The 10,185-nt window shown below is 38.8% G+C and overlaps 1 protein-coding gene across 2 annotated transcripts in view; it reads left to right on the top strand.

The window, feature by feature from the left end:
* Positions 1-2,737: 2,737 nt before the first annotated feature.
* The window catches only part of ramp1 (receptor activity modifying protein 1), a 57,533-nt gene continuing 50,085 nt past the window's right edge, over positions 2,738-10,185 (top strand). Inside the window, exon 1 of one of the 2 annotated variants that reach the window (XM_051404863.1) lies at positions 2,738-3,366. In XM_051404863.1, coding sequence (XP_051260823.1) covers positions 3,309-3,366 — 58 coding nt within the window. In that variant the 5' untranslated portion in view covers positions 2,738-3,308. The remainder of the gene's footprint in view (positions 3,367-10,185) is intronic. The other variant, XM_051404864.1, reaches the window with a different exon arrangement.

Genomic DNA, 10,185 nt, shown 5'->3' with positions numbered 1-10,185 from the left:
GGTTTACACTTGGTTGCCTTGGAGATGGTCAGACAGACAGACAGACAGACAGACAGACAGGAAAGCAGTGGGTTTTAATGCCTGTTGTCTGATACGTTGAGAGAGAGAGAGTAATGTGAGAAGTACAATTTTGAGATACTTGTGCTTTACTTAAGTATTTCAATTTTCTGCTTCTTTATACTTCTATTCCTCTACATTTCAAAAGGAAATATATTTTACTCCATTTTTTAAAAACTTTACTTTGCAGATTCCGATTATACAAACTATAATAATAAGTAAAAAAAAGAATGATAAAGTATAGCGGCTGCAACATTAAATGAACACATTCATGCATTAATAACTACTATCAAACCATACAATATAGATTATTCTGAAACTGGCCATTCTGCATATCGAGTACTAAAACTAAAAAAATGTTGAATACATGACATTACTGATATTTACTTGCCAGTACTTCTTCAACCACTGCTTGTTTTCATACTCATACTGATATGAGACCTTCACTAATATTATATTATATTATACTTACCTTCAGATGGTCACAGGTCCTCATGATGCAGTTTAAAGGACAACTCCACACTAGAACTTGCATTGACAAAAAACGCTGCTGTACTGACCCCTTGGGGTTAAAAGATGTAAGTCTGTTGAACTTCAGACACCTATGAAGCAGGGATGGGTCTACAGGGAAATATATGCTAATTTAATCAATCAAATATATCAATATTTGCTTGGAACCTCAAATGAAGATATTTTAACTAAGAAACATTATTGTGGCACATGAGTAAAACATTGAGCAGAAATATCTAAAGGTGGCATCAGAAATCAATAAATAAATTATAAATAATTAATTGTTTTATTTATTATAGGCACATGCTGATATGAGTTGTCCTCAGCTTCTTGCAGTTTCAGATTTTTACGTTTAAAACATTATCTGTTGCCCTCTTTGTGAAGCCAACCATTGGTGGTTTTGTTGCCTCTGTGTCATCCTGATTGACCTTATCCTCAGATCCTGACTCTCTGTCGGTGGGACATGATTTATCAGTCGGAGTTTTCCATGCTGTCATTTCATTTTCTGAGGTTTTGTTGTCTGGGAGCTTCTGTGGTTGCTCTCATGTAACATCACAAAGCCCCACAAAGGTAGGCCTATTTGGCACAACATAAAACAGCACAGGTGTAGCTAAAACTACATACCCTACCAACCCACGTAGATGAGTCATCTTCATACAAATGAATGTGCCTTTTCACACTGGGTTCAAAGTGAACTGCAGCAAAATAGAGACACTCTTTATACACTTCAAATGGCGCCAACAAGCTCTATATTTCCAGCTTGATTAATCCTGCAAATGAAATGTGACAAAAACTCGAGGGGACTACACAGAGAATTGTGTTTTTATTGTAATGGAAAAACAATATCCATGTATTTAACCCTATGAGCATTAAACTGCTTGCTCTTGTTGAATGGTATGTTTCTGTATATTAATTATCGTATCACATTTTCACATTCATTTCCTCTGTGTGTGAGAGTCAAATTGGTTGTCAAAAACAGTTAGGCACATTAATATGTCTCTACTTTCTGGACCTGTCTTGATGATTCCTTTAATGATCCACAAAAACAGAGGCAAAGTTTGCCAGTTTGACGTTTGCTTTTAAGTGTTTTGGGGGAAATTTGTATTAAATGATGATGAAAACATCTACAATATTTCCATTTAATTGAAACATGGAGTGGGGTTTGAATGTTTCATGCAGAGTAAACTCTTAGAGGTAAATGATAGCTTGTAACAGAAAAAAGTACGTTTTCTATCATGAAATCAACCTAGAAACTGGATTTTTGGGTTAACAGTGGACTCAAAAGGAAACAGCACAGTATATTGAGTGAGGCAGATCCAAATATAAACTGCTGGTTTGCTGCAGTAGTAGTAGTATTCCACTGATGTTTTTTTCCCCTCTCATAATTAACTGTATTGAACTGTGAACAAGAAACACCTTTACCTTTTAAGAAAGCGCATGTCATGATCAAAAACACACATATTTGATCTCTCCTGTATCACTACATTAAAAAGAAGGAAAATTAGGCTGAGAAATTGTCTAAACCGTAAATATAATTGAACAATTAGACAAAGTTATTTGATCCTTATCATATATGCGGATGTAAATGAAATTAAAGAGAAAAAATATAAAACATGAACAAGGCTACATCAGCCCACACACTGAACAATTAGGGCTCCTGTAAATTGAGGTCCACTTGCGCTGTAACACCCAGGAGGACCACAAGATAGCGGTGTCGGGCAACTGTGGACCCCTCCAATCCAAACTTCAACTGTCTTCACATGCGTACCACAGGTGGAATATTCTACTTTTCACTTTTGGTGCACATTGCGCTCTTCACCCATTAAATCATGTGGCTTCAGGAAATAACGTTTAGAAGTTGTTTGTGGAGAAGTTTGACCCACATTTTTTTCTTTCAGGTAAAATGACTCCATTCACACTGTTTTTTTTTATTTTTTTTATCTCCTATGGTGACACTAGGATATCTAAAAGTCTGTGCTTCTCTCTCGGTAATAATGTTATACCTGTATTCTGTTTCAAATGGTATCACAGCATTTTCCAGAAATACATTTAGTTTAGGCTATTCAATTACTTTTGTTTATTAATTTATGAGGTGTTTTGTCATAGGCTGCTTTGTGTCCGATTAACCAATGGAAAAGTACCATAAGGAGTCCCGTGCCTCCTCCCTCATCCAAACCACCCTGATTCCCCTCCGTGCGCAGTAATTGCTGTTTGGGTCTATCCCGTGTCACCCGCAGCCGTGTCCTCCCCGAGAGAAGCAGTGAACCCTAGTTGACTCAGTCTCTCAGCTCCACCGGTCCCAGGCTGGTGCGTCCCGTTGCGCACAGCTCAGCACAGTTTCCCAGCACTGCACACTTCACAGGCGCTCTCCGGATTCCCCAAAACACCTCAGGACTGCTCGTGGGAAAGATTGCTACAACTTTACGTGTCAGTATGTTTCATGTCTGGATGACAGAGGATCGGTGACAAGAAGACTCGGGGGAGTTCAGGTACAGCAGGAAGAAGGACGAGTCTTGGCTCCCCCCCCACCCCACCCCACCCCATCCTACCCGAGCACTTTGCGCAAGGTGAAATAGCAGAGGCTTCTGTTGTGGTTGATTGATCGGACGCCTGCATTACATGGATTTCTTCCCCAGCTCTCACTTGTGATGTTACCTATTACTCTCTGAGCTCTTGTTAGTTGCTCTCCGCTTCACTTCCCTCCCAAACTTCAGTCAGTGGATCATTTTCAGAGCGACAGGATGGGATCGCAGACCGGGGCAGCTCTGCAGAAACATTCGCTCCTGTGGTTCATTGTAGGTGAGTCTTTCACAATGTGGCTGCTTTGGTGTGTGTAATGAAGACAGAGGAAGGTGGTTAAGCCAAACTATGACTTCTGTTTGGAAAATACCAGAAGACAAAATCTTGAAGAAGACGTGAAGAAATAGGTTCCTCATACTCATAATCAATTTGAAACAAATGGGTTTGGAGTACTTATTATGTTTATGGGGGCTGAATAAACGAGTTCAATCACTCTCTTCACACCCAGAGACAAGAATGGGAGTTTTATGTTCCATACAACTTTAAAAAATGCAGTGTTGTTCCAGGAGCTGGTGTGTTTGTGGTACTCAATAATCATATTAAAATGACCTTCAATAATTGTTTCTGCTGTGTAGACCAGTGGTTCTCAAACTGGGGTTCTTAGGAAGGTTCAGAGGAATATTTTAATTTCATTTTTAGCCCAATGAGAGAATGTATATGAATGACTATTCTGTTAATAGATTTCCCGCTTTTCACTGTTAATCTGCCACTCTAAAATATAGACAGTTATGCAATAATTAAATCTTATCTGTCTGGGATCCCTGAGACTACATCTTATCAAATACAGGTCAGTGGCCTGATGTGTATCGATTTGAGGGTCCTTGGCACCTGAAAGGTTCAGAACCACTGGTGTAGACTACAAAATCCTTTTTTATATCTCACTTTATCATTATATTAATCACTTAACCTGTGGGTTTGTTATGATATGGTGACAGATTTATAATAGAATTAGTACCTGTCACCCTATGTGGTGAAGTGTAAACAGCATAATCTTTATTTAAAGTGGAGCATAGCAGTGCATCTGCGAAGTGGCTACAGTCAGGGAATAGTGTGAGGGAGATCACATATGAGCACACTTACAATTACAATACAATTTATAATGATATCAAGAGGAAGCTTAATCTCTGTACTGTAACCCAGACAGGGATTTGTACAGCTGTGTATTGCTGAGTGGATCCGTTGTTTAAAATATATGTGGTAACTTTGTGTATCAATGGACCTTCTCTATGGTTTTGAGTATTAAAACAAAACAGTTTTTCTCTGAGTTTTTATTTCTCTAGTATTGGAATGTGAAGACAAACCATCTAATTTGCAAATGACTGAATTTATTCGCCCACTCACTACATCGCTAACCCTATAAGTCAACTTTAATTATAATGATTGCTGTTTGTTCGCAGGTAGAAAGTCTGTCTTAACTACCCTGTTCACTTGTATTTTTTATTTATTTATTTTGGCTTACTGCCACATTTTCACATGTAGGAAGATGAAAAAAGGCTCAAACTAGGGGTGAACTTCTTTTTCCATATGGAATACATTTTGGTGGCTGTACAAAAATTCAAATCTGCTTAAAAATGCATACGTCACCTTAAAGTTGTATGTCTCTTCAGTGAGCAGAACAAATAGGGATGCTGAAAACAAAACATTAGATAGGAAGATAACATTACACCTCTAATTCTTGCTGGAGAGTGCTCTCTCAGCTAGATAACCAGATCCTGCAGTATTCAGTAAGTTAATCAGTTCAATTGGTGGGTGTAGGCTCCTCTAAATGTTAGATTAGCTTATTGGAGTGGCTGTAATTTCTTTTTCCAACATTTGTGTAGTATTATCAGGTCATTGCAATCATGCTTACTAGGCCTATGAAGACGCTGAATTTATTGATTCTAGTTGAGATATAGTGCATGTTTACTCCGTTGTGAAGGTGAAAAAATTAGAAGATTCTGTCATTCACTAGGACAAAACAACAGTAAATAATAATAATTAAAATGAATATATTCGTTTGATGTTTTCAACACCCACTTGTTGGTTGGGGATGTGTTATGCAAGAGAGCCCCGTCTTAAATCCTACAAGAACAGAACGATTTGAGGAAAATATCTTGTTTTTTCTGACTTGAATTACTGTAAACGGGATACATTTTGCGGTGGCCCAAGGCACAACATCTGAGCTTCACGTCTGGCTTAAGTCATCCCTCCTCTCCATCCTGTCATCTCTCTATAGTGATGTGTAAGAAAGGCATTAAAAACCCTAAGGGTCTAGGTAGTAACGTTTAGGAGGAGCTACTGGCAGAAATGGAATATAATATGCATAACTATGTTTTCATTTCAATCACCTGAAAATCATTATGTTTTTGTATCTTGGTATGAGCCTTTTTTGTCTACACACGCTGCGGGTCGCCTTCCATGGAGTCCACCATGTTGAACCGGCATATTTCTAGCCCAGAATGAACAAACCAAACACTAGCTGTACATAGTGCCATTTACGCTTCTCGTGGCCAGCGTTGTTTGCTTGGAAGGGGAGGGTAAAGAAAGTAATTTACAATCTGCAACTACACTGCTAGATGCCACTAAATCCTACACACTGGTCATTTAAAACTAATACTATTGTGCTTTTTTCAAAAAATCAGTTGCTCAAATTAAAAATAATCTTTTCTAGTCTGTGCAAAATTATACCTATTTAGCTTACATTCAGGATTTTATATTAGTAGAATAACTACTAACAATCAGAAGTGGTGTTATTGACCATAGCTGTAATAATGACAAACAGCCATAAAGTCACGTCTGACAACCTTGATACTCGGGGAACTAGCATTAACTTCACTTCTTGGAGGTCTTATTTCAGGGCTTTTAAGTTGATCAGCTTCAAACAATGATGTGTTCAGCCAGCAGTCTGTCACTCATTCAGACACGGAGTGCTGCTTCTCTCTTGAGGAAACAATCGTGAGTCAAGTTTAAACTGTACAGAGCATTTTAGCAAGACAATGGCCAAGACTTTCATTTTGTAGTCTGGTCAAAATTACTTGAAGACATATTAACATAGCTGCACATCACAGATTTTATACAAAAATCAGTTAGATTAATTGTCCAATTTACAGACTGAAGTCACTGACTGAATCAGTAGCTTTTAGCAGGGGGGCTGGTTGGGCTCCCCTCAGTGCCTGCTGTCAGCTCAGCTGTAATACATAGTGTGCTACTTTCTCTTATTAAAAGACTGTAAAAGCCACAGTAACAATCATGATGTCATAACTGTCACAATTAGGTGACTGCTGAGCTGTAAACCTTACTGTATGAACAGTGTCTGTGTGGGCCTTGTTTTGTACTGAACAGAACAACCCGGCAATGGTCCAGCGTGGTTAAATAATCTCTTGTTGATCACATTTATTCATTTGATAAGCAGTGCTGGGTTATTATTTTGTGTCAGCATAAAGGTGTGTCTTTCAAACGAAGGGAAATGTCACACTGTTGTGTGTTTTTAAACTAGGAAAACTGCTGTATTTGCCCAATGCACCACATTTCTGTCAAGCAGTTAACATCCCTCGGTTAAATTTAGAAGAAATGCAGTGTTATTAAAATGTGTTTTGCAGTAACTGCAGTATATGTGAAGTATGTTTGAATTAAGAAGATTAAAGCTGCATTTCTTATGTGATGTGCACTATTTTGACACATTTTATGTTAATCTTAGCTAAAGGGAGAATACATATTTTATTTTTAACTTAAATATGCTTGCCTGTAGCACTTTATTATCGACTAATCATTACGTTAAGTTGAAATGGCTAAAAAGTGGTAATACATGATTGTGTATAAATAGCCACGTGAATTCATTGTGATTTATAATACAAGATCTAAATATAGTTGTGGTTGAATATTTTTGGAAGATTATAAAGCTATAGTAATTTTGTTTTTAGTTTTTCTTTTTATCTCTTACAGTGTGATCACGGCATGTATATGGAGTTTCTCTCACGTGATCTGTTACTTCCACGTCTAGTACACTGGATCCACTAATTATGTAGATTTAATGAGAGTTTGACAAAGTGCTGGACGTGGACTTTCTGAAATGATTCAATTTCCTTCATAATGCATTGCCATCATTACAAAAGTATGATAAGACCGATCAGCTGATAAAGCCGTGTAATGCTGGAACATCTCCAGTCTCATCTGCCTCCTTTCCTGTCTCTTTCTCTGCTGAATACACATATATTTACAGCATTTGTAATTTTAGACACATGAAGACTTTCAGCGGAGTTGGGTTCATTCCCCAACCTCTAACACTAAGGCCAACCACTAAATGCTTTACCCTCAGCTGAACTGTAATGTGAATCCCATCCCCTAACCCCAAACTAAGCATTTAACATTGCGGAGTCCAATAAAAATGTACTCAGTGTCCTCATTTTTGTTGTTTTGTAGTTCTAGACGTCTCAGTGTTTATGAAAAAAGAAAAGTGAACACACCTCTTCACAGTTTAAATGCATACTGGAAATACACCAAACTGCTGTATTCATGAATTCAAAGGTGTTCAAGCAAGGTTCCTCTGCTCTTTGCTTCTTGTAGGGGTTATTTTTACAGAAAGAGAAAGCTATGACTCATCACAGCAGCACCAGGCTGTCTCATTACTGTTTCACCCCCCATTTAAAACATAAGTTTTGCTGTGAACATTTTTATTTTACATCCCAAGATTACTTAACAATTATCCCAATTCAGGCAGTTCATTTATACGTCTAGGATGCTTTTATTCTGTCAGTCTTACAGGCACTTTTAAAGACTAACAGTGTACTTTAATCAATAGAGCACAGAGTTGATACAAATCAAAAGAACATCTACCACTGAAGTCATCAGCATCATTTGTGTCCTGACAGAAGCAGTTTGTTTTCTGGTACTTTTTGGGCCAATGAGTACAGAATGGATAAAGGGAAAGGAGTCTTCACTCTTTCTCATAGATATGAAGGGATTGGCACAGAGAGACACTTTAATCCTCTTTCCCTGACACGATCGTCTTTCATCTAACGGCTCAGGATTCAATTTGAATTCATTTGGAATATTTCACACACACAAGCGACTCACTAGACGGTAGTGAAATGACAAAAGGGTAATACTTTGAGGAACATCTCAAGAGAAAACATCTGGCAATTCTGACAGTTTGACTGGAATGACTGAATATCCTGTAAGCAATCAAAATGGCTGAAGCAGAGTACTCCAACAAAAGTGTGAGGCTCAGTGGGTCATGAGACAGTACTGTCTGTTGGTACAGTACATTGCAGGTGGCCTGTTACCTTTAATAAGTCTTGGTTTTGGGCAAGCTTTTAATCAATTCCTCTTCCAAAATGAAAAAGTTATTAAAAGAAAAACTCAAGTTAATACATTTTCGTTGGGTGGCTTCATGATGAACAAAGCTTCCAGAAATCCAGCTGATTTAAAGGATAGTTTCAGATTCTTTTAAGTCTTTCTTAATAAAATACTTACATGCCTTTTGTACATCACTAGATATTGGCCGTTGTAACCTCCCCTTCTGTCTAATCTGGCTATGAGGTGATCCCTAGACTACAACCATGTTTAGAGCATCTTGCCTGGCAGCTGTGTGTATTATTGGTGATAGTGAGTCCAGGCAACAAACCAACATGTGAGAACCAGGACGTATCTCTCTCTACTCAACAGAACACTGCCGGGGAAAGAAAGGACCTTTTTGTCGTAAAAAGGGCAACTGTAACTTTGGGGAGATACCACTTGATTTGACTTGAATGTCCTCAAAGTCCAGAGCAGACAGACCAAACACTGACTGTACTTCACAGCCCAAACTCATTCCCAGGTCGTCAAATACAGACGTGAGTGGTGTTCAGTTACTGGCAATCTGCAGCTTCACCGCTAGATGCTGCAAAATCCTACACACTGGTCTTTTAGGATGGAAAAATCGTAACATGTCCTTTAACTTAAGTCTTTGTATTTCCAATGTTTTTCTCAAGATTGAAAAGTCTACTGCAGGAGACGAGATACAGACTTCTCGATGATGAAATTCAAATTTTTCTTGAACAGATAAGCGTTTGTTGCATCAGTGTAGAATGACTACTTTGTCAGTAGTTGCTTGGCTGACATCCTGCAGCACCAGCAGGCATGAATTTTTTTTAAGGCAACAATGTTAACACAAGAAAGCAGGAGGAGGAGGAAGAGGAGGAGGAGGAGGAGGAGAGAGACAGAGAGTGTAGCTGACCCCCCACTGCTTACAGATACATTTTATGAGTCTGTGATGTTGCAAACCAGAGACAGTAATGTTAATTTCTGTCCTTTCCCCCCCCCCCCAGTTGAGCTCTCTAGACGACATAGATGCATAGATTTTATAAAAAGGACCCGGCTCTTGCTGTTTCTGGTCTGCTCGGACAGAGGACCACGTATTTCTGATGTGAAGGACTCAAGGGGACGTCAGTGAGAGAGAGAGAGAGAGAGAGAGAGAGAGAGAGAGAGAGAGAGAGAGAGAGATGGGGGGAGGGGAGACAGAGAGAGATAAATTAGGTAGGTGGGGCTGGATAGTGAAAGTTTTAATAGCGCTGATATATATATGTATGTTGTGTGTTTCCGTGTGTGTGTTTGTGTGCATCCTGTGGGCCGACCCGCCCACTAGACTTTGGCTAATTAGATAGATTGAGAATGAGAGATGAAAGAAGGACAAGAAAGACTGAGCTGTTTTTCATGTGTATTATTAGATAACTTCCCTCGTACACTTCCTCTCTCTAGTCAGTCTCCTTCGTCAGTTCTCCCCCCCTCCTTTCCCATGAGAGTTCCTCAGAAGGGAGGTAAATACAGATCCAAATCCAACGAGTGACAAAATAACAACACAGGAAATTCAAATATTGACCTGAGGTCATGCTTATGCACTGCACTGAGGGGTTTCAGCTTTTGAAATCCGCAGTTAGCTGCAGCAAAAGCAGTTTACTGCACTCCAATCAATATGGGCTCACCAATGGAAAAATTGTTTCTAACTTTGGTTCAAAGATCTCATTTTATACTCTTTTGAGAGGATTAGTGAGCCCAAAGGCCTAGCCATAATTGGTGAGCAGT

The sequence above is a fragment of the Dicentrarchus labrax genome, unplaced genomic scaffold (genome assembly GCF_905237075.1).
Source record: "Dicentrarchus labrax unplaced genomic scaffold, dlabrax2021, whole genome shotgun sequence".
NCBI classification, from domain to species: domain Eukaryota; kingdom Metazoa; phylum Chordata; class Actinopteri; family Moronidae; genus Dicentrarchus; species Dicentrarchus labrax.
Note: the sequence above shows the minus strand (reverse complement) of the source record. Positions and strands in the feature narration are given on the sequence as shown.